The sequence below is a fragment of the Helobdella robusta genome (genome assembly GCF_000326865.2).
Source record: "Helobdella robusta unplaced genomic scaffold HELROscaffold_6, whole genome shotgun sequence".
In the NCBI taxonomy this organism is placed as follows: domain Eukaryota; kingdom Metazoa; phylum Annelida; class Clitellata; order Rhynchobdellida; family Glossiphoniidae; genus Helobdella; species Helobdella robusta.
In genome coordinates, this window is record NW_008705330.1 from 568,893 (window position 1) to 595,111 (window position 26,219).

General features: G+C 33.2%; 4 protein-coding genes across 4 annotated transcripts in view; 2 read left to right on the top strand and 2 right to left on the bottom strand.

The window, feature by feature from the left end:
• Window positions 1-10,620: 10,620 nt before the first annotated feature.
• HELRODRAFT_163997 (hypothetical protein) lies at window positions 10,621-13,007 on the bottom strand (the record flags this gene model as incomplete). Its single annotated transcript, XM_009029062.1, has 4 exons — window positions 10,621-10,821; window positions 11,379-11,488; window positions 12,000-12,112; window positions 12,823-13,007. The coding sequence occupies 4 exons, from the start codon at window positions 13,005-13,007 to the stop codon at window positions 10,621-10,623; spliced, it is 609 nt and encodes a 202-aa protein (XP_009027310.1).
• A 211-nt stretch (window positions 13,008-13,218) lies between these two features.
• Window positions 13,219-18,508, bottom strand: HELRODRAFT_163998 (hypothetical protein; the record flags this gene model as incomplete). Its single annotated transcript, XM_009029063.1, has 6 exons — window positions 13,219-13,309; window positions 13,363-13,422; window positions 14,127-14,376; window positions 14,836-14,934; window positions 15,481-15,741; window positions 18,502-18,508. 6 exons carry the CDS (start codon window positions 18,506-18,508, stop codon window positions 13,219-13,221), a joined length of 768 nt encoding a protein of 255 aa, XP_009027311.1.
• A 1,065-nt stretch (window positions 18,509-19,573) lies between these two features.
• Window positions 19,574-21,871, top strand: HELRODRAFT_163999 (hypothetical protein; the record flags this gene model as incomplete). The annotated part of the gene is made up of 4 exons (XM_009029064.1): window positions 19,574-19,613; window positions 20,630-21,060; window positions 21,172-21,313; window positions 21,774-21,871. 4 exons carry the CDS (start codon window positions 19,574-19,576, stop codon window positions 21,869-21,871), a joined length of 711 nt encoding a protein of 236 aa, XP_009027312.1.
• A 3,972-nt stretch (window positions 21,872-25,843) lies between these two features.
• The window catches only part of HELRODRAFT_164000 (hypothetical protein), a gene marked incomplete at both ends in the record, with an annotated part of 4,107 nt that continues 3,731 nt past the window's right edge, over window positions 25,844-26,219 (top strand). Inside the window, 2 exons of the mRNA XM_009029065.1 lie at window positions 25,844-25,870; window positions 26,155-26,215. Of these exons, the coding sequence (XP_009027313.1) occupies window positions 25,844-25,870; window positions 26,155-26,215 (88 nt within the window). The remainder of the gene's footprint in view (window positions 25,871-26,154; window positions 26,216-26,219) is intronic.

A 26,219-nucleotide genomic window follows, 5' to 3' on the forward strand; every position in this document is an offset into this window, starting at 1 on the left:
CTTCATTATTTGCTATTATTATCTGTTCTAGTTTAAAGCACTATTTCGAGACCACATTTTTTAAAACATATTTTGTGATATATTATATTATTTGAAATAAACTATTTTGCCAAAAACCTGTCTATTACATCAATTTATATTGCCAATAATAGCTGCAACACTCATCATATAATGATTATATAACCATTAATGGGATAAGGACAACTCACTCTCATCAAATAAAAATGACTATACAAATGCCAACTCTATTCAAACTGTCAAAAATGAACACCCTATAAAAAAGTTACTTTGAAAAAATTAAAAAGATACAAATTAAAATACACACACATTCAAAATTGTACGCGATACCTCTTATGTAATCAATACGGTTTTATTTGGCAAAAGAGCATATGCATATGAAATGACAGAATTCAAATAGACGACATGAATAGAGTACAGTTGTTTGAACAACTGCGGAACAGTGCTGAACGTACCGTCGGCAAACCACTCGGCTGATTGAGCCGAAATCTGCAAGCTATTTTGTGTGGCAAAAACGAGAATACGACCGGGTAAGCTTTTGTTCGGAATCGTACATTAGAAAATTTTGTATAACTCCGTTGATGGTTATTTCTCGAAAATGCTGAAACAAATATTGTTCAATTAACGAAAACTTTCAAAATATATATATATATATATATATATATATATATATAGGCATTACTTGAGAAATCATCAAATTAGCGACGTTTTGAGGCAAAGCCGGTACATCATCATCTTGCCTAAAACGGCGGATTTGCCTTTTCAGAGAATTCATACTGGGTAGAAGAGCAGCAGCCTTAGTATGCAAATCTGCAACGATTTCGGTCAGAATCTGACGAGGGGTTTCTAGCGTTTGCATCGATCGGTCACGAATGTTTGCAATAGCATTTAGAGCTAAAGGACTGTCATCTTGTGTGGCATGAGTGTGATCTGTCTCATTTTTAACAACTGAGTCGTGCAAGCCTAGTGTCCAAACCCGTCCATTGCAAATAGACTGCTTTTCACAAACCCATATATACCATGAGTTTCGCTAAGATTTCACTTTGAAAAAATGTAAACACGACTTCCGTGAAGAGGCTTCTGTTTCCCACCGTTGATTCATTTAACGACGGGCGATAACTCGTAGAGATAATTAATTCGTAAACAAGACAATTAATAATGTACTGTACAGGAATGTTATTCAGTCTACGTGCGTTTGGCTGAAATGCTGCCTCATTAAATTTTGCTGCTGAATTACCTTACCAAACCAGCATGTCGATTGCAACCGCTCAAGAGGATAGCGATGCGTTAAGAAAAATCTGTACATATTTCGTTGATATGTTATTTTTAAAACATAAAAACGACGGATTTAAATTAGCGAATGTTAGTTTGTACCCAAAAAATGTTTTTGGCGAAGAGCTTGGTCTTGCACTGCAAGTAGTCCGGGAGCTAGTTGTCAGTTTTCCGGAGATAAGTTGTCCGGAGGCGAGTTGTCCGTGGGCGAGTTGCGGGAGGCGAATTGTCCACAAACCATATTAATTTTCACACACACTGACAAAATTACAAACATATGAATATTCCGAGTAAATTTTTAGCATTTGTTCACCAGAGTTCTTGTAAAAAATGGAAGCTTGTTCATTCAAAAATTATATTTGCGGCCACCGTTTATTGAAACATGTATTCAATCAAAACTAAAAGTAAAACTATTGCACGTCATTACGACTTTCAAGTTTTCAAGTCAAATAAATATATTAAAAAAAAAAATAATATTTTTATTGTGTAACTAATTTGGCAAATAGGTTTTAAAGTCTTAAATAATTTTTGCTTTGGAAATAAAAACATTATGTATGAAAGTCATCTGAAACTGTCTCACCCTGGAAAAAAGTAACTAAAATCCGTGTCCCTTGAACATTACCTTGCAAATTTTGATAGTTTTTTTTCAAATGATCCATAATATATTAATAGCGCAATAGATTTGTATATTAAATAAAAACAAATGAATAAACAAACTAATCTATTCCTGTTAATTTACTCCAGGAAAAGTTTTTTAAATAGCTTGTAAGCGTTTATTTCATTACAATTGCATTGAAAATATAAATGTAAACTAATTGCTAAATGGTGGTGTTGATTTGAAATTGTTTTGTTAAATTTTGTAATTTTGGACAACTCTGAAGAAACTTGTTTTATTTTTTTTATTAAATAACTTTGTTTTAAATTTAAATTAATTTGTCATACTTACTATTTAAATATTTGTATATTTCTTTATAATTTATGAGTAGCATAGTGTATAACTTATTGCATCGTTTAAAAACGGTTTTTGATTTTAAAAATATTAGTATTTAATTTGAAAGTTTAATGTTTTTTTAATATTATCCTATTATTTCAATTTATTCACTTTATCTTATTTTATTCTGTTTAATATTGGAAATTTTAGATATTATGAAGTTTTTCGAAAAACATTTTTATTAATATTATTTTAAATATTTTAATTTTCTAAAATTAAATTACTTAAATTGTATTTTTATTGCATTAAATTAGTTTTTATTATTAATTTTTTAATTTTTCATTATTACTATTTGCCTAAATATCCATATATGTTAAATCCCGTTCATTTTATTATTTTATAATATTGGTTTATTTTCTCATATAGTTGCTATTTTTGATCTTCATGTATTATTGTTTCTGGATTATTTTTAAGTTTAAGTATTAAACATTAACTTCAGGTAATATATATTTATTTATCCATATTTATTTATTAGTTTGAATTATTTATTTATCTTATATAATTTATTTGCCATCTCATATAGAAGTATAAAAAATTGACAGAATGTAATGGCAACCTACTACTGTACAAATCTTTTGCCAAGAAAATCATCGACAAATACAAACCAAATCGAAAAGCATCACGATAGTGAAACGTTTCTCTGTGTCAAAATGGAACGTTAAAACGTTCCACCAGACTGGGAAATCTGAAAACATGACACTAGAAATGAAAAGAATGAATCCAGCATTCTAGGTTTGAGCGAAACTATGTTAAAGATTTCAGATATCATTACTTTTGAACAAAGTAAATTTATCTACTTTGGAGGTGATTCACACGAACGTGGAGTAGGTATACTTTTGAACAAAGAAATGTCTAAACATTAAGAAGGTTTCTGGACGGTGTCAAATAAAGTTTTGTTGGTCAAATACACACAAAACCTGTCAACTTAGCTGTAATTCAACTTTATTCGCCAAAGTTTGAAAGCAGTGAAAAAGATCTATATGCTTTTTACAGTGATCTTGATGATGCTTTAAAAACATGTAAATCTCAAGAAGTTGTTACTATCATGGGTAACCTGAATGCAAAAGTTGGCTTAGAATAATATATGAGGTGGTTGATCCTCACAAAATAGGGGAAAGAAATGAAAATTGAGAAAAGTTGATTGAATGGTGTGTCGCAAATGATGAAATTATTACTAACACCTGATTTGACTATCACCCAAGGCGAAAATATACTTGGAAAAATCTCGGAAATAATGTAAGAAATATAATTGATTACATTATTATAAAAAAAAAAATTTCAAAATGCTGTTTTGAAATGCAAAAGTTACCCTAGAGCTGATTGTGGTAGTGGCCTGTTGTTTGTCGAGGGACTATATTACCACAGCGTGGATAATCTTCCTGACGCCTAATAAATAGTTGCCTCCATTTCAAAGATTACGTTATGAGTCAAATAGAAAAATCTAACTGTTTAACATACTCTATGTCATCACTATCATCATTGGCACGATAAGAATCATCATTGTTTTGACCATCATCATTTTCATATCATCAACAATTTCTCAAATGCTGGTAATAAAAAAGATGCAGCAAGACACGTGCACCTATCTAAGTGCACAAGTCCTCAGCATTCAAATGCATGTGTTTCAGTGCACAATTTTCGTGATGCATACTCACACTAAAATATTTTATTTTGTATTAATTTAAGTTTTAATGTAAGTTAAGAAAAACGAATAAAGTCAAAAGTTTCAAAAGTACTTAAAGATTGTAGACGTGGAAACTGTTTGGTGCCTACCTTTCCAACTAACGTTCACTATTGTCTGAGGAATATTGATTGATCGATCAAATTGTTTAAACGAGATCTCAGCGAAAACAATCCCCCACTGCATTTCAATGATTGATCAGATGTTTCAATCAGCTGGATTAGTCCTCACTGCCACTTATTTCAATAAGTGGACGTACTTACTACAATGTACTTATATGGGCGAAATGTACTTTTAAGCTTACAACGTGTTCTCACTTCGTACTTCATTTTGTAATTTGTATAAAAAAAAACTAACATACGTACAATGTTCTTACACGCACCCACACGCGCACACACACACACACACACATATATATATATATATATATTATATATTATATATATATATATATATATATATATATATGTTGGTAATAGACCATAATTTTTACAATATTCTATAAAATATAATTTTATAGAATATTGTAAAAGTATATATATATATATATATATATATATATATACTCCGGTTCCAGCATTCCGGTGGTCTGTAGTCTCCTGTTGTTTAGACAATCCTTCGACACTCATTCTCTTCGTGGATTTGCCGTACTCTTGTGTCTTTCTTCAACATCAGTTTTGCCGATTCCTGTGTTACATACTGCTCCAGAATTTTTTTAAGTGTTTTTATTTTTGATATTGCGAGGTCATATTTCATATCTTGGTCTCGTAGGGCTTGAATAAACGCTTTTGTCGTCGTTTTGTCCCTGTTCATCATCAGCGCTTATATAGGGATATTGCAAAGTTTTACAATCGTCTGTGTGCAAGTGCTTTTATTTTGCTTTGTCCTGTCAGTTTATTATAACTTGATCTTGTCTACCTATTATATTTTTGTTCTACTCATTTTCTTTGTTTGTAAATTCTTTCATTAATATTCTTCTGGTCGGTTTTTCTTTGCTGCTTGTAAATTTGCGGTTGTCTGTGGTCAATGAAGATCGCAATTTTTAGATGGGTATAGTTCTTGTTATCGTATATTATACTAGTATTGTTTACTAACAATACTACTAGTAGTATTATACAACTTATAAACGGCAACAAGAACTACCCCCATCTAAAATATACTTTAATTTCCGCTTAAAATATTTTTGCTTGTTCTTTGATTTGAAATATCAATGCAGCCAGAACTTGAAATAAATTTTACAATCATAATTGCAATTGATATTGCAAGGCAGCCCTGTTCCACAAAGAAAATTATTAAACTATTTTTTAAATGTTATACATGTAGATTGTACCTGCAATTTCAGCTTGTGTTGCATTATTTGTATATACCTGGTACGTGCGTATAAACAAATAATAACAGCAACATTAACATTGCATAAGTTACATTTGTTGCTCATCTTATCGCTTGCATGCAGTCTTCGTGTCTCCGCACCATGTACTACGGCGGAACATGTTAATGTATGAAGCATCATCGTCTCCATATATTATTCCATTACACTATAATATTATACAGGCGGCCATAATGAAGCGTGTATAACACCGGACAGCTGGCATATATAAGTTGTATATATATATATATATATATATATATATATATATATATATATGTATATATATAATAAACTTGATATGGGCGGTCAGGATCGGAACATGTTGATCCTGTTGTTGTTGTTGTGGAATTAGCTTTTCTAACGTTACAGCTCATTCATTGTAGGCACGTTTTAAAATTTTTGATTAAATTAAATGTTTTGTGATAATATTTCTTATTAATTGCTAGGTTTATTTATTCAATTATTTTGTTAAAAAAATTCTGATAAAAATATTTTCAATGTTTTTACTCAGTTTTTACCTCAAACTGTAGATATACTAAATTCTAAAGTTTATAATTTTTAAATTTTGATAACTTTATACTGGAGCAAATTTTGATAGAATTAATTATTTTTAAATTTTTTTAAGACTTTCAAAATTGGTCAATAATTTAAATAAACGTGTGCTTGACGGTAGGAGCAACCACGCTCATGAAGCCACAAATCGCCAGCTGGATTTTACTGTTTAATACTTTCAATGCATCCAGATATTAAAATTGTTTAAATTATTTTCTAAAAATAACAACACCGGCATTTGACAACAATTATCAACGTTCATAACATCAAATTTAATGGCATTAAAACAATTTAAACTCAAATTGAAAATATTACGTCAATAAATTATTAATACCAAAATATTTAACAATATGGCATTTGTGCTATCGAAATCTCTTATATGAACAATGATTCAGAAGATGAGATCTACAGCAGTTCTCTTCTTCCTGCTGACACACAAAATCTTCTGCTCATCAGGTTAGTGAACATTCTATTCTGAATATTTTTGTTAAAAGCATTGCTCTACGTTAAAACAACAAGTACGTGAACAACATACCACAAACAACAAACATTTAAGCAATGAACCACAAACAAACATGAGAACAAACCACAAACAAACATTTGAACAAACCCGTGAACAACAAGCAAAAACATCAAATACAATATTAACAAGAAGCATGAATGGGAAAATTTAATTGCTGCATTCCGGGCACAACTCAAGCACACATATGCGCTGACTCAATTTCATTCAAGTTAAATTTATTTCCTTTTTTAAACATATTTTCAATTATACTCCTGTGTACATAAACAGTATTTTGGTTAACACGTATGTATCTGTGCGTATTCTCTAAAAAAAAGAGGCGAGTTGAGTAGCCTGTGTATGTGTACCGTACAGTTGGCATTTATGCGTGTGTGTGTGTGTGTGTGTGTGTGTGTGTGTGTGTGTGTGCATGTACATATACATGTAGGCGAGCAGGTTTTCCGTTCAAAAATTGTTTTCCAGATGATGTAATTGAACACCTGTCTGCACGTTTATACCTACTTCATTCGTTCAATTAAATGGTCATCAAATAAAGCTTCTTATTTAAAAGTTTTTTTGAACATCAATTACCCTAAAAATGTAATTGTTAAAAAATTATTAAATTTCAGTAGTTTCAGAGAGTTATCCGTGAAAATTTCGTTTGAAGATTTCCAAATTAATTAATGATCTTTTAAAACCTTCCATTTCTAACGAAATTTTCAAAGCAGATTAATTAAGACGCTCTAACAACAACAACAACGTTGAAATGAGGGAGGCAAGAATAAAAAAATAAATATTTGTCTTTCAAACGTACATTCAAACACTATATAATGATTTAAGTGGTGAAAGTGCAAGAGTCTGAGCCGCAGTGACAGTGATGATGACCTGATGATGACCTGATGATAATTAAATGATGACATTTATATTGATGATGGTGATAATTATTGTTGATCTGAAGATTGATGTTATTTATATTAAAACTTCTATTAATATTATGATAATGATGGAATGAGAAATAGTGCTGATGTTAATAACTAAATGAATGAATGAATAAACGAACGAAAGAACGAACGAATGAATGAATGAAAGAATGATTATGATGTGACGATCGCGACGATAACATTTAATAATACTAATATCATTAGATCATTACGACTATTCATTAAAGTGGCGATGGTTATTAATGATGAAAATTTTTATTGAGATGATAATGATGATGGAATGAGTGAGGACGATGATGACAATGATGAGGATAAATAATGATGAATATAATAACGGCAATAAGACGAATGATGATGATGTTGATGATGATAATATTAAAAGAAGGAATAGAAAAGAGAGATAACGATGTAGATAATGCTGCTTAAGTGCACGTTATAAAGCTCTTGAAGATGTCCTCGCTCCTCTGATGATGAAAATAACGATTATGATGATTTTACGGTGATTACGTGATTACGACCATTACAACCATTACACAATTACAATGATTACAGTGATTACGATCATTACAACGACTGTCATCGTTACAGAAGTAAATGCAGCTACGAAGATGATATGTCTGTGATCCTAATATGAGGTGTGATCATAAGTGATCATGCTGATAATTATGGTGGTAATGATGAAGATTCTTTTTTAAATAATGATAAATAAGATGATGAGAATGGCCAGTGCTAATAATGAAAATTATCGATAATGATGACGACTGTAACAAGAGATGAACGTCATTTTCGTGCTGCAGATTATGTCCATGATAATGATGACTATGACGATGAGAAAGACGACGACGACGATGATGATTAATATTATGATGAGGATGATAATAATAATGATGATGATGAAGATGACGACGACGGTGGTAACTACACCGACGCTAGTGGTGATGATAGTTACGATGAAGAAACGCAGCAGCTAACAGAAAGATAAAAGATTGTGAATTTGTAAACTTTTACAAAATATCAACCACAGTTTCATTGAATCAGCATACTTGATGTAGCTTGCCATACATCAATAAACCTATCATCCAAACTTGCCGATAAATATTTTACTAAAAATTAATCACTTGCACCATCACACGTCCTTGTGAATGATGTGCTTCGCTGATTGCGTTAAACTAATTGAAACTATTGTGAAAGATTTCATCATAACCGCAAGTTGTTTGACTTATCTTATTAATAACTTATAGGACTTAAATGCAATGAATGATTTAAAAGTTTAATAATTGGCGGTCATTTAACTTTTTTGACAAAAATATACTTTGCCACTTTGGGATGTAACCATTGTAACCATTAATAAAATGATATCGCTCCATTTATACAACTATTTCAATCAGAGTACTTTGCCAAAACAACTTTGCAATTATTCATTTATTTTAAATGAATATTTTTAATAACATTTTTGATAAAAACAATGTCTAAAACCGATAGGTAGGTAAGTATTATTAACATTAGAAGCCGTATATTAACTAAAATCAACATAACCAACCTCAAACAACATCAACATAACATCAACACAACAACAACAAGCAACAGCATCAGAGAACCACTGCATGCTCGCCTATCTCTTCAACTAAACCTATTGATGAATGGAAAGCATAAATGAGCGCATGCAATCTTCAAATACATCCAATCATGAATTATTGAAAAGCATCTGTTCTTATACATAGTTACATCTATTCATACATACATGCATTCGTACGTACGCACACACACAGACATACATACATACATACATACATACATACATACATACATACATACATACATACATACATACATACATACATACATACATACATACATACATACATACATACATACATACATACATACATACATACATACATACATACATACATGCATACACACATACATACATACATACACACATACATACGTATACACATACACATTTTAGCAAATAAAATAAAATTTAGTCAGACGCTTGGCTTTTGGTGTCATTCGTCAATGATTTGGTTTTAACGTATACACATATGCATGCATTCATACACACATACATACACACAAACATATACGTACATACAGATACATTTATAAGAAAGGCCATCGCCAGTTGACCATTCTATGCAGGCAAACATAAATTACAATGGTCATCATACATGATACAATGATACTAATGATAATTGGTCGATGCGTTTGCATGTTATTAAGACGAGTTTTGGCTTCCACTATAATCATCGTTTTATTAGAGAATCATTTTTGAATTACTGCCGACCATCTGATCATCCGTTCATGTTGCTTGAAGATCTATTGCTCCATGCATGAAGTACTAACATGTGCGTGCGTGCGCCGCACGGGCTGGCCGAAGTACGCATGTCAACTTTTGTATGCCAGTAACAATTTTAAATTGAGTCCCTACTTCAGCACTTCCAGCATTTTGAAAAAATCTGCAGTTGGTGCTGGATGTTCATTAATTTTTCATCACAAATATTCTGCGTATTTTTGTGGTATTTTGTCAATTTCCGCATATAACAGAGAAAAAAAATAATAAAGAAAATGGTGGACAAGCTGAATGAAAAGACAAAATTTTTTATTAAAGCTGAAAATTTGTTGTTGAGATGCATTAAATTATTTTTGCAATTTACCCCCATCCAAAAATGTTCTGAAACTAAAATTTTGTAAAAATTGATAATGAAAAATATTCTGACGATTCAATAAATTAGCGCTGTACAATGGGCTGACCGGAAATTGAAAGAGAAAATTTGTGACAAAATGTAACAGATAATATTTTAAGGTAGCTTCACACATAAAATAACTAAATTACACAGGAATAATTATTGATTAAAATAAAAAATAGTGAACAATAAATCAAATTCGGCTTCCAGCTCGTCCTTATTTTTTTTATTTATTTAAAAATTTTTGCATGTCCAGAGCCATTACCGCCGACAGGGAAAATCCTGACCAAGCCCGTCTAAGCACTGGCGCAGGGCCGATTCCAGATATACGAAAAACCCTTACCTGGCTAATCGTATCGTTTAAAAGGCCCACAGATCGACACCATCCATACCGACGTAGTGCAAAAGGACCGTCCAAGCCCACCATTCGATTCCCGCCCTGCGCATATATTGGGAACCGTAATTATTGCTGTTTTTTTTTACTATGGAGACTAGGGAGTTCACCAACGATAAATTCTTGGCACGCCTGAAGATTCTTTATTTTGAAAGATAGTTTTCCCATTTGGCGACCTGGCCTCCAACATGCGGTTCGCCATTAACAGACACCCTACAAGCCTCTGAGAATTTTCTTTATTGTGACTATCTCCTCTTTGGCGACCTGGGCTCCATCGTGGAGTTCACCCACAACAGCAGCTTCATACGCCTGTGAGGATTCTCGAGGATTCTTTTTATTGTGACTACTATTTATTTCCTTTTTGGCGACTGAGCTTCCACCATGGGGTTCACCCACGATAGATGCTCCACACGCCTGAAGATTTTTAATTTTGATAATTACTCTTTCCCTTCGGCTACCGAGCCTCCACCATGGGGTTTGTTCACGATAGACGCTCTGCGAGCCTTCGAGGGTTCTTTTTATTATGAACTCTATTTATTTCTTTTTTGATGACCAAGCCTCCATCAAAGGGTTCAGACGCTCGGTACGCCTCTGCTGCTAATTTAACTTATTTTCTCTTTGGCGCCCAGTCCCACCGTTGGGTTCACCTACAGAAGACAATTGACACGCTTATAGGGTTTGAGTTTTATTTAAATCTTCATGCTGATAAATTTTGCAAGTAGTCATAGATTGGTGATAATCAACAAACACTGATGTAAAGTGATGATGATGCAATTTTAGTATATTTTTAAATGAAGATTCTTTATTCGGAAAATCTTTTCTAAGATAAAAAACCGAGAGACGAATAACTATGCCTTTTGGCCAAAAACTGGAGTTATTAGTTTTTTCAGATAAGTTATAGTTAACAATTAGTTTGAAAGAGACAAGTAAAGTTTCTAGAGCTGGTTGCTTTGATTTTAATAGGTACAGACCATGTAGATTAACATTTTTTTGGCCATATATTTTTTTACAGCATTAACCGAAACATTATTTTTAATATTTGTTAAGAAAAAAACTGCCTTCTTTTTCTTAAAATCTGGCTCTGCAGGTAATATTTTATTATTTTCCGCGGTGCCTACATTAAAATCTGGTTTTCAAGCAGTTATGGTAGAATACAAAGAAGGCAAGCTTTCAACCCTGTTCACAAGTCGATCTTCTTTTCTCTTTTAGTATGAAATATTCTTCCAATTATCTTGTACAACATTGTCTACGTTTGGAATATCAGGAAATGATCTTTTTAAAAGGGTGTCATCCATAGATGAGCAGGTACCACTGGAACAAACTTTAGCACTCGAATTACAGATTTTAATTTTATTTAATGTAACGTTTTAGCCAACTCTAATTTCAAATTTTGAACATGTTTGTTTAAACTGTCAATTAAGGAATACATTTCTTTAAGGTTATCGCTATTGACAACTTTCTGGTTGGTAACATCATTGTCTGATAAATCTGACGGAAATTTGAAGTTAGTAGCAACATAAGTTGGCAGCTTAGGAAAAACATTTTGTTCCTGGACTATCTCCACGTATTGTAAAAGTTCCTCAGAGTCTGACTGCAACTCTGGGATTTTTTCTTCCTTTTATCGCCAAATTCGAGGAAATCCACTTTCGTCAAGTCTTCGACGAGCAGTTCCTTAGCTTTCGAAATAAGCGACTCGGAAAAGAAACTTTTAATTTTTATCAAAATACTTAATCTATGAATTTTTTATATTTGTTAAACAAGAAAAAAAAACTTCATTATTTGTTACATTATTCGTCAAATTGTTTTTCGGAATTAAAATATCGTCTTCCGCCATCTTCACCACTTTTCAGTTTTATTTTTAAATTTTAAAAGATGACTTAATATTATTATAAATTATCTAAACTAAATTTTTATCAATTAGTTTTAAAACAAAAAAAGAAATTGTGAAAACAAATCAGTCGCGGAAATGTATAAAAATGCAATTAAAATTTAAGAGTTATTTAATTTTTTATTTATTTAATTAGAGTTAGTATTTTGATCAATGTTTTTGGCTAGAATTAATTATTTTTTGCTTGAAAATTTGGTAACTTTTGGCATGTGAAAACACATCACATTTATTAACCATTATAAAAACTTGTGATATAAATTTTTATCTATCAATTTCATGAAAGTTTATCCAATCAATATTTTGATTTCCGCTGAATAGATTGATAATGCTGCTTTTTCTCGTACTTTCCTCACCAATCTTTAATGTTTACTCAGTTTATTAACTCGAGCGGTTTCTCAAAGCAATATTACTTCATCATCGATCTTCTAACCTCTTTTCTTTTCCACAGCATCATTGTCGTCATCATCACTATTATCATAGATATCATCTTCATTATCTTCTCTATAATAATAATTAGTATTATTAACTTGGTAACATTTATCATCACGATCATCGCACAGCAGTGGGCAAAGTAATCGTCTGTCAGTCTGACTACTTGAGGCTGGCATGCGCCGACGTTGGAGAAGTGCTCGTCGTGGAGTGGGCGCTGTACGGCCGCATGGAGATCTCCAAGTATGTGCTTCATCTTCGCTGCTCCTTTACCAGGCACCATTATCAACAATTCGTCAGTGAAACATTTGTTTCACTCAATTTAATTTAGATTGCGCAAATGTTTAACTTTTTGTTACTTGAAAAATCAGATATGTCAGATTCATATTGCTTCAATCATCTATTTGAAAACTTTTTATTAATTGTAACAATTTTCACAAATTTTTAAAAATATTCAATTGCATTAGATTAGTTTACTGTTATCAATACCACAATCAAAATGATTGAAATACTTTTTCTTTCACCGTTCTACAAATGTAACCAAACTCAATACAGGTGTGCAAAGGCAAGTTTTGGCTACCTGGGCTGTTCAAACGATGTTATCAATATTATAGATGCGTATTGCTCTGGTTTGTAACCTTTTCACATTGTTTTGTTGTTGTTGTTCTAGAGTCGCCGATGTTGTTTTATTGATGTTGCTGTTTGGTGTTAATGTTGTATATATTGTTGATGTTATTTTTTAAGGTTGTAGTTGTTTGCTATTGATGTTGTTGGTGTTTTTTTTATGTTGTTTATGTTTTGCAGTTGTTGTTTCAAAGCTGATGTTGTCGTTAAATGTTGATGTTGTTGATATTGTTGATGTGTATGTTGACAATTTCTCTTTGGTTGTAGTCAGAAAGAATCGTCACGTGATTTTTTCTTTGTGTTTTATTTCCACCTTTGAAAAATTGCTTTGTTGCCGGATATTGCTAACATTGTTAATTTAGTATGATTTCAAGTGTTGTTTTTTATAAATTTCAATTCTGCTCATAATTTAGCCACAATAAAAATTATTGTTTTTGGTATAACGTTAATTTTTATGTTGGGTAGTTTGGAGTGCTAATGAAAGATTTTTTTTTTATAAATTCATAATATTTACACTGACAAGTAAGAATGGAAATTATTTAAACACATTAACAATTACGTAACAGATACATTAGAGCTGTGTTGCATAAAAAAACAACATCGTCACATTCGAACTTGCTCAGATGTATTCATGCAAATTTAAATATTTATAGCGTTTGTTTATATTTACGTACGCGCAGATCTGAAATTAATACGATAACATGAAGAATAGAAAATTATATGCAAGCATTTGTTTTCCATAAGTGTGTCTACTTTCAAACGATTGTTGTTTGCTCACTTGTGTATGAACAATGATACTTGTGTAAACGTGCATCGATCACCAATGCATAAGGCACAAGTAGAGAATTGATGCAACCAACAGGTAGGAAGGAGTGCAGCGTTCGAGTGTTGGATGAGAACTTCCCGAACGTCAAGCCGTGCCACGATGATCTCAAGTCCTATCTCGAGTTGGTCTACAAGTGCATCAAAGGTTAACGTTCCACTTTCTTTGGTTGCATATATGTTTTTTGTTTTATATTTTCTTATGCCTGTTAATTGGATAGTTCAAGTTTATAAATATAAGACGGCTGAACAAATTTTATCGACAAACTTTGTGTTTTATGTAATCAAACTGAGACGATTTAACTTAAGTCGAGTTAGTGAACGTGTTATTCTAGCAATTTACACTTTTTATAAAGTATTTGAATGAAAGTAAAAAACAACATTAAATTAAGATGCCGAATTACTGTCATTTGACCTGTTAAAATTTACAGACGCTAATGAAAAGCGGAGGTTTTTGAACTTGACCATCATCGTCAATCTCATTCTCGACAGTGATTTGGAAGATAAATTTTTGACATTTGTTTGTTTAACTTATGAATGAAAGTTTAGAGGATGATAAAAGTTTCTGATTTAAATTATGAAAGATATTTTTGTAACTGTCACAAGTATATTTGGTAGAGGCGTAGTGTCGCTAGGAAGCACCCAGCTCGAGAAAGAAGTAGAACCTTCTGACAGCGAGATATCTAGGACGTTTGAGAAGCGTCGATAAGACGGGTCCATAATAGCGATTGAGTAGTGTCGAAAGCGATATTTGATATTTGACTCTGCGTTGAAAGTGTTACAGTATTTGCGATAAACGTCATTGAATTGTGATTCGGGAAGCGATAGTTAGCAAACGTTAATTTTATAGATTGTGAACATTAATTTTTTGCGGTGAAATTGATTATCATTAGTTATTGATTTGCAAATAAGGAAAAGAAAGTTTAAAAGTTATATCATTACATAGTCTACCGGGCAGTTATAACAATAAGAATAAATTTGCGCCGAAATATCAACATTCACGCACATAAATAAGCATGCATGTTTTTACGTTCCTACTAACTTCTCATGTCTTGGTTTCTACAGTACAAATCTTGTAATGGATTTTTTGATAGCTTCCCTTTGTCAAACTAGGCCGAAGTTTTCCTGACTCGTTCATATTCGATGACAATGCATGATATAATCGACTAACGAGTTTTATTACATAAAGGTACATAATAATGATCTGTTAAATAAACTGTTCCCTATCGCCACGAAGCAAGATGTTGTTCAAACAGCCTGTGCCCTGCGCTGCCTGCATGTGCAAACAACATGATTAATTGATGATTTACTTGCTATCTCCAGTTTCAATCTGAACCCTTCATGGCGGCAAATATTTGATTTGACTGGACAGCGGACAGTTGCACATGAGACCGATGCTCGTCCATTAGAGATGGCCAGACAGCAGGAAATATTGTCTCTTCTAATTAGATGCACAAGATGGAGGAACGAGGAAAAAATTATTTCTGTTTGTGTTTGTGTAACGTTTGTGGCTGCATCCACGTTGAAAACAGCCACGCAGCGTGTTTTTGTGAGCACAACCATCGCAGCATCTGGTCAGTTATTAGTTTGTTGATCAACTGCTAATCAATATGAAAGCCACGGTTGAAAAAATAAATTTAAAATAACAAAAATGATAAATAAATACAATTGTATGCGTTTAAATGATGCCATGTTAATTAGCGAAACGTGCGAACACAGAGTTGCATGGAATTATGATTAACGAACGACGAATCTTTCAAATACGAAGGAGCATCATCATATACTCCGTCGTCAGGTGAACAGTGACGTGATGAAGTGAGCACCTGTCCAGTGCAGGATCACAACGACAAGCTCCAAATCTATTTTTTTAATAATATTAATAATAACATTATATATATATATAAAGAGAAAGAGAGAGAGAGAAGGGGAGAGAAAGAGCGAAAGAGAGAGGAGGAAAGCATAAATACACTTTGCATGCCACACAATTTTAAGCATATATTTGAATTAAAATTTATTTCAGTACTATAAACGGGATATATGAATGCTAAAAAATCAGTTGTAAAAATCTCGATAACTGATAAATATTAATAGCTATCAAGATGTCCATTGGTGAGTGGTGGAATTTTTTTTAAAAGCTATCTTCATGTTCACCACCCCCGCCATAACAACAACAACATCATCTCTACAACCACAACAACAACTACATCGTGTCCATCACAACCACAACATGCATGCGTCGAACCCAGCAATGCAATCAGATGTCGGAAATGAGAAGATAGTTGTTGCAGTGCGATATTTTATTAAGAAATATTGTTTCACATTGAACAACTGTAATTATTAATGAAACTATTGAACGATACGTAGCTGGCACAAAAATTATTAATTAATAATTATGTGATTAAAAGTCATCAAATATTTATTAAACCAACGTGACACATACAATAATTGTCAGAGCAAAATAAACGAAAAATGGGGCAGTTGCAAACTTTTGCAGCTCATATTAATTCATTCGTACTATTTTATTCAATAAATTTGAGTTTGCAAGAAAAATTTTATGAGGCAACTGCGAATTTGTTGCAGGTTTTTAATCAAAAAATTGTTTGTTTTGGAGAATGCGGAGAAAAGTCGAAATGTGTGCACCTGCATGCTATCGGACGAATTCAATCAGAAGTTCATCACAAACAGATGGCAAACAACGCGTAAGATCATTTCCTGTCCAGACAATCAAAAAAGTTATATCATAAAAATGCTTGAAAATAAGCAAATAATTTTCAGTGCTCACAAAAGTAAAAGCAACATTTCAAGTCAGGCAGCTGACTTGAAATGAAAACTGAACTTATTTAAAAACATGATTTATGTGATTTTATTCGCTAGACCAACAAACGTACTAATACATGCAACTGAGATTAACCAAAGAAATTATACACCAGCGTAGAAAAATATTTTTTCCTCATTTCACATCAGCATTTCTTTGCTGTGAAAACACGTGACGCGATGCTCTTGTTTCTGATTGGTTCTTTCAAGTGCACGTCAAGGAAATAGCTGTAAGATGACGTCATAAACAGTGTTGAGCGTAATAAACTGGCTGAGATTAACATAGGAATAACTGAATATAAAATGTGATCGAACGGGCGTTATACGGCTTCCATATGCCATAAAATACGTGTAAATAAATGTAAGTGCCTTTATGAAGGATCTCATACTCTCCGCATGTACTCTTCCATGTTTTTCCACAAACAGATGCACACATACGTGTGTTTGTGTGTGTCTGTGTGTGCCTGTGTGTATGTGTTTGTGTATGTGTGTGTTTGTTATTATATATGTTTGTTAGGGCGAGAACGTGTGTGTGATGCTACGATTTTACGTATTCGTGCATTTAAAAAGGTGCCTAAAATGGAAATTTAAATTTAATTCTATTTCCTCTATTTTCTAATTACGTATCCAAACGCTTATTATTGCCAACGTTAATAATTGAAACTTTCTCAATATGCCACACATCCATAATTTGCAATGTTTTCTATTATATATTAAGAGTTGAAAATTTATCAAGTAGTTCGGAAAGTAATTTTTTGCGTGAAAACGAAAGACAGTTTTGTATGATGGATAAATATTCTATTGAATCATAAATTTGCCATTCTGGTCCAATCTAGTCCAACAAACACACTTTGCCATCCTTATGGATAATTGTGGGATACTCTTGGAATGGTTCTGGAAAGATTTGATTAAATTTTGAGAGGCGAGTTTAATTAAGAAATGTCTGAAGCATTTCAACTTTCTTTGAGGTAGTCCATGAAGTACCTTTGAAGTCACCACACGAGAGTCGCAGCACAAATCTACTCATCATCATCATCACTCACATCGGATTCTTTCTTTCTTTTTAGCTTGAGAAACATATTTACCTTTTCTATTGAAAAAATGTGAAAAATGACAAAAATGCTACATATTGATCTCCATTTTCGAAAGAGAGCAAACCAAAAACTACTGTGTAGATTCAATTAAACGTTTTCACACAAGCCTTGCTATATCAGCTCTCAAAACCTATAATGATATGCGACTTGAGTGTGAATTTAAGTTCGAAATAATACAATATAATCAAATTATTTTCTGAACAACTGAACAACCCAATTCCCGATAATAACAAAGAAGCAACAAATTATAAGGGATTGCAAGATCTAACTCGGTCAAAAATGTCCACCATTCATAATCGTACATATTAATTGGAATATCAAATCAAACACTCACTAAAAAATCAAAATGTTTAATGAGATTATAAACTACAAGGTTCACATTAACCAATAAACTTAACGTGAACTAAGCCATTAAACACAAACCTGTCATTTTAAACGTAAACATAGCCACACATACCAACCATAAACAAAAACAACGAAACATAGACCCATACAAACATAAACACATACAAACATAAATACATACAAACATAAACACGTACAAACATAAACACATGCAAACATAAACACATACAAACATAAATACATACAAAAATAAACACGTACAAACATAAACACATACATACACATACAAACATAAACACAAACAAACATAAACACGTACAAACATAAACACATACAAACATCATCACTTGCACATCGTATCAAACTCGATACAGAGCGTTTATGAAAATTTTGTTAAATGAAACGTTAATCATGCCCCTGCATTTATGCGGATAATGATGATAGTAATGCTTCTGCTGATGATGGTGAAGAAGAAGATAATGACAATGATGTTGGTGTTGAAGATTATGAGATGGGAAAGAAGATGATGATGATAATGATGTTGTTGTTGTTGATGTTACTAAATGTAATCATTATATCGATGATAATGTTGATGGAGATGATGTTGTGGTTGATGAGGATGATGTTGTGGTTGATGAGGATGATGTTGTGGTTGATGAAGATAATGTTGTGGTTGATGATGATGACACTGTTGTGATTGATGGTGAAACTACACCGGCCCATCTCTCGCCTATCATTTATATTCCAGTCATATCGAGCTAGCTTAGCACATGTTGTTCATTTCCAATTTGCAAAGGTACGGGAGAGAAAATTAATAAGAAAATTGAAAAAATTGTTCCTCTTTTAATTCACTCATAATTTATTCTCTTTTTTCGTTTGCAAAATCATGACGTTAAATACAGATAGAATGTTTGGATTGTTGAATGTGTTGAATAAGCAAAAATTATAATTTTTTGAATTTCTTTTTCTCACTGACACAATTTTTTAGCTTACAACCGTCCAATGTATTTGGATATAAGAAGCCTTAACGAATTGAAGAGCAATTTTGTACATGTATATATTTTCATAAATGTTTTAAATTTGTTTATTTGAAAGTGTTTGTAAAATTATATTTTAGCGCCAATTTGTTTCGTCAGCAGATTTTTAAGATATGAAATCTTTCAAGAAGTTCACAGGCATCAAATTTGAAAGTATGAAACGATGCAGCCAATGAAAAGATGATTTTGTATCTGACAGGTTTGGGAAGCGGCAGAGTGGGCGGTGATACAAGACGACAATTCTTTCGCATTTTTCAGACTAGTCAGCACAAGGCCTCACTTTTTTTAATGTGGCCCCACGCAAGTCCTAATGCACTCTTAAGTTGTGGAGACTGGACGGTTTGTGATGTTGATGAGTTTGTTTTTCCTCCATGCGTGCCAGAACATGTTGAACAACAACAACAATAAACAGCATCAACAACAATAACAGCATCAACAACAAAAACAACAACTAGACCAACGACTGCAGAGCAGATGCATGCCTCTTTTAATGACGACCGTTATTTCTGCATGTCTTCTTCTTTTATTTCCATCTGCATCTCTTTCTGTTTTAATAAATTTCTTCTCAATACAAATGCGTTGAAATGTTTCATGGCGTGATTGAAGCCGATGGTTGGTCCACGTTGTTCACTCACATCGGCACGCCTTCCATGTAGGATGCGGTGGAAGACACAGCGCATTGTTTGATGGAATGGCAATGAAGCGTGTGTATAAACACTAATCATATTAAACAGGGTCCTGTAAGTAGGAGTCCTTATTGATGCAATTTATTTTCGTTTGAGAAACTACAAGAGAGTCTTTAAAGAATGTTTGTGACGTGTCTGCAATTGAATACATGTACGTGCATTGCATATTTTTATGCGTCATGCACCTCTCTGTTTTTCAGCTACGAAAATATCAATCTTTTATATTTTTGAAGAAATATTTCAAAAGTTAACTACGTAACCATGAATTGAGTTACGAAACCATAACCAATATGACTTAGTCATTTATTTGAATCACCATTTGGAATTTTTAATTAATCAACTCAGTCTTCAAATTTTAAGAAAGTGATAATTTTATCGCAAAATACGAAATTATAAATTACGTTACAACTTTTGAGCTCATTTGAGAACAACTGTGCTGCTTCAAATTCAACTCTGGGCATCTTTAAATATTCTTCCAAACAGTTTTAAACGATCCTCGCCGGCAATGCTTCTCAACGTCTACATCATCATTACCACAACCGTCATCATCATCGTCGTCGTCATCGTCGTCGTCGCATTCGGGTGACCTCAGCGGTTACATTTCAAGTCTGGTGCCCATGGAAACAGGATGCGGAACGAAGGATGTTCATTGGATAATTTCCGGTCAACCTGGGCAGCAAGTCAACATATCCATCATTGATTTCACTTCCTCTTTCAACTTCCGACTTGCAGCGTCATCGGAAAGTGACTACAATTCAATCATCAATAACGCAAACATCAACGACATCAACAACAACATCGAAAACAACATCAACAACAATATCAACAACAACATCAACATCAACAACAACATCAACTCAATCAATGTTATAAGCATAGACACCCAGCACAAAAAATTCATCGATTATGAGACTGTGAGTACATTTTATTTAATTTTTTCATATTTGAATAAAATAACTTATTTTTAAAATTTCTACGCCTAACGAAACATTTGACACAACGAAATGTACACCGCTCATGAAAAGGAAGAATGTTTCACATGGCATGGACATCACCGCCAGGATGGCCTTGCATTGAATAAATGCGTTTCGTGCCATTTCATGAAACCTAGATTACTTTTTAAAATTGTTATCATATTTGTGAACCATAGTGCAGAATCATTTGCATGTAAATTGCCAACTGTTTACAACGCAATGCAATCTTGATACATTTCCAATTCATCGCAAGACCTCCAACCAACTCACCCCCACACCACTCATCCTCTCATATTTTTAAACACAATTTTTTGTTTCTTCGATTAATTCTTTGAAAAATCAGTTTGCACTGCAAATTTATGCAGCGGTATGCAATATAATGCATGGATTCTCTTCATAATTTCTATTTCAGTATTTCTCAATTAACTTATCAACCTTCAATAGTTTTAATACTTATTTGTTTTAATACGTACTTAGCGCCATTTTCAACTCTATTTGATTACAGCGTGCAATGTACCAGGTTTACAATTTGCAATCACATAAGCAGACGACAGAATGAAACCATCCATTTTTCGGTATTTCAACAGTTTCACTTTTAAATCTCACAAACGTACCTTTCAAAACCGCCAACATAATTATGCCATGTTTCACAGCGTGTTCCCGCGTCCTAGCTACCCCACCGCAGCCACAACACAACATTCCAGCACACCCGCCACTTGGAATAAGGCACAGTCTCAACTCGTCTGGTTAACTCCTTCACCTTTATCACATATCAACAAAAACACTTCAATGTTTCACCTTTTCATATGTATTTAAACTTTGCTAAATTTACGGTATTCACTCTTTTCATGGAAAACTGCTTCTTGCTCGATTGCTACTTGGTAGAAACTTTCGTTCACGTTCTTGCGGTTGGACTCCAGTTTAATTTTTCTATATAAATCAATTTTAACTAAGTTAATTTTTTCTAAAATAAAGTTACTATACTTTTACAACCAAAAATCATGTATTAGCCATTTTAGATGCAATAAAATAACGCACTAAAGGGGTTACGGTGGTTCGGAGAGACACTCGCTTACTCGGTATGAGTGTGATTTTAATTCTAGAATCAATTCTATGAAACGTCGAAACAAATTGTATGCAAATTTTGTTCAATGTTTTTTTTAATTATAAATTTAAATAGGAAAAACAATGTTTACACAGTATTTTTGAGCCGTTCAAGAGGGGGTAGAGCACAATGTCACACAAGTTTCGTATTATACTGTCACGCTCGTGCACAGAGGACAATGCCCCTTTGTCATCCTCACTTTAACTGGTCTTTCACATTCTTCTTTTACAATATCCAGCACTTGAAATTGGTTTTAAAAATTTAAAATCGGTTTTCTAAGACAAATAGAATTGTCCAAATGTTTCATAATTATTGACTCGACAAAACATTTCCCGAGATTCGCAATGAATTTGCGAAATGTACAGCTTCAGACGATTTGTCCCAATCAGAGTTATTGCACATCCAGATCGTGAAACAGCAATGAAAGCTTGTCAAGCATGTTAAAAAACAAGATCATCGGCCGTCTGATGATCTCCCCTTCACAATGTTTGAAGCCAAATGATCTGTTATCGACGCCACTTTCAGCGGAATTATTAAGAAGGACCATCCCCGGTTTATCAACAGATCAACACTAGACCTTTTTGGGTACATATAACATCAAAGTTTTATTACAAAGTGAAATTTAGTTGCTACAAGCCCAAGTTTTTCATGCCTCACGTATATTTGTTTATTAATATTTATTCAATAAAAAGTCTATTTAATGTCGAATATATACAAAAATAAACATCATTTATTGGCAACTTTAATGTTAATTGTGTATCATATAAACATTTTGAATAATGTTTGTCTGGGTTATAAAATGTACTCCGAAAAAATATATTTCGCAAAATTTAACGTTGATATTTTATTTTAAAATAGGACATAATGGTATCTTAACAATGTCTTAAAGCATAATTGTTGTAGTTCTGTTTATAACAAAGTAGTAGCCATTGAGAGTGCCTTAGGGTGCAGAATGCATTATTCAGCTCTTGAAAGAAAAATACGCCACCAGCTAAGTGCAGAATGCTCCCCAACTTCCAGTTGAGGGTTAAATCTTATTTTAAATGAATATCTATTACACTCTATTTAACTTCCAAGAACCAACCACGCCACACCACACTGGCCCTATCGCATTTCTGCACCACGTGTGTTGCAGCTTCATTTCATACATAACTAATCTCAAACATGTACCCACATAAATTTCTGAATTATTCAACTGATCATCAAATACAAACTCTTTGTAGTACATAACCAGTATCATGTTACAACCAGCCCATATTTCTTTTGAAACATCTCTAATCGTTGTGCACCAACGTTGAAGCATAATTAACAGCCAATGCATTTGCTGGTTTGTCATTGTTGGCACAAGCGAGCATCATGTTTGAATATTACAAAAAACTCATCTGGCAGTACGATAACATGACAGTTTCTAAAGGTGGTGCACAACCTTGATGATCAGAGCATTGTGGTGCCTATTATTTTAACTTTAAATAAATTACAGTTCTTAGAAACGTGGTTAAAATGGCTTGAAATATCATCTCTTAGAATATCAAATGCATAAATTTTAAAATAATTTTGAGTTTTTAGATCATTAGCTGGTTAGAAGCACTTGACACTGCCAAAGGAATCATGAGGACACCAAGTCCAGCAAAGAGGGATTTCGGAGCTAAAACCTCCCCCCACTTGAAAATTTGGCTGAAGTTTAAGTAAAATTGAACAAAATCGGTATGTAAGCTTGAAAAATTTAGCTTCATTTTGAAAAAAAATTGATAATTTTGTGGTAAGAAAGAAAAAATTACCAACATTTTTAAACAAATTGAAGCTCCGCCCAACAAAAAATCCAACCACGCCACCGCAAATACATAATACTCTTTATTAGTTGCAAATCCACAGTAGAATAAAAAAATTTAAATACGAATTTTTTGTTAGCTAGGTCAATAAAAATTTTTGTAAAATTTTAAAATAATTATGGTATATAATTAAGTGAATGTTGTTTTATCATGAGGAACTTTAAAGTTTTAGAAAAAAATTATAAAGAGCTTTAAATTCTATTTCAGCACCAGTCACACACGAGACAGCTTGAGCAAGCACAGCTCAGAACTCAGACTGAAGCACAACTTGCTCATGAAACCATGAGAAGATGCAAGAAACTGGGAGATATATTTTCGATGACACATCACTCGACTTGATGCATGCAAATCTAGATGTGCATATTTACGTCTAACAAAAATTTCAGTGAAAAACTGAGATTTATTAAACTGAACAACATTGCTGTGGTTATTTTGTTTGTTAAAAATTTGGTTAATACCGTAACAAAAGTTTAGTTGGTACTTTGGTTTATGAAACGAAACGTAAACCTTGGCAAGCATCAAAACGCCTCAACTGATTTCAATTGCAATATTTGTATCACATTTCATTACTTAAGCTCTTTCGCAACATTTTCTATTACAATGCCAAATAAAAAGCAGAGCGGAGTCACATGGATCAGACTGCATTGCTGTTGAGGTGGCCACTGTTCCACAAAGTATTGCCATTCATTTTGCATTTGATTCCAATTATTCAGCCGGCCAATAAAATGTATCTTGCCATTTTCAAAATTGATTTTAGCGCGCCAATTTTTTCGATGAGATTAAATCTTATGTGTGCGTGTGTGTGATCGCAAGTTATTTAAGTCATCTTTTCTATAATTTTTTCATTCAAAAAGCCTACACACGTACGAATGCTGCCAAACCAGTTGAAAATGTATTAAATTTTTTTCGTTCTATTTTAATTATTTATTTATCTCTTCTTTCAGCATTTGACTGGCGATTTTTGATAAAATAACTCAAATATCATTCGGATGTCAACCCTCTCAATTCCTAATTTGCATCTGCTGTCCTTGAAAACATTGCAATTCATTTAATTTCAGTCATTCATATGAAAAATTCAAGTTTCCAAAAAAACATTCAAAACAGTGCAGATGAATCTCTTTTCTAGATTGCTCGCATTCACCAGATTTCAATGTCTGCTTGTGTGAGACACTTTGATTTCAGCTTTTCAAACCTGCTTCCCTTCTATTTTCATTGCGTTACAAACATCCGCGTGAAAATTTTTATTTCTTTTTCAATGACGTTATGGTTTACTATTACAAAATTTAAAATTCATTCACCGTGGTCGTGTTTACAAAGAACCATACACACACTCACAACCACACACACACGCGCACGTACGCACGCATGCACACATGATACATGAGGCTGATACACACACAACCACACAAACACACACACACACACACAATTACACACCCGCACGCACACTCACGCACACACACACACACACATGATACTTAAGGCTGACAGACACGCACACACACACACACACACACACACACACACACATGATACATACACAGACACACACATGATTCATGTGGCTGACACACACACACACACACACTCGCACGCATAGAAGATATTTGTTCGTTTTGAAAGTTCGAATAAACGCAGGCTTTGTAGGAACGTCGCATACGTGTCTGAAAAACAAATCCATGTACGTTTGCACATATAAACACACACACACGCATATATATATATATATATATATATACAACGAAGCTACACAACAACCACAACACAATTGCGTAAATACACAGCAACAATGAAACAAGACAACAACCAAATAAATGTTTATATACACCACAGACCACACAACAGCATAGCTCCACGGCGACGCAACACAACAAAAAACAAACAACAAACCACGCATTAACACCAGAGCCCATCCACCACACTGCAACACCAAACAACACAACAACAACACCACCACAACTACAACCGTACAACAGTACAACAGCAAAGCAACAACAACACAACAGCAAAGCAACAACAACACAACAGCTAAGCAACAACACAACCACCACCTCGGCCTCTCATAAATAATTCATCAACATTCAACAGCATCATTACCAGGATTGCCTCGCATACGCCACAGTCTCTGAACCACGATCAAGTGGCGGGAAACAACTTGGTGGTGC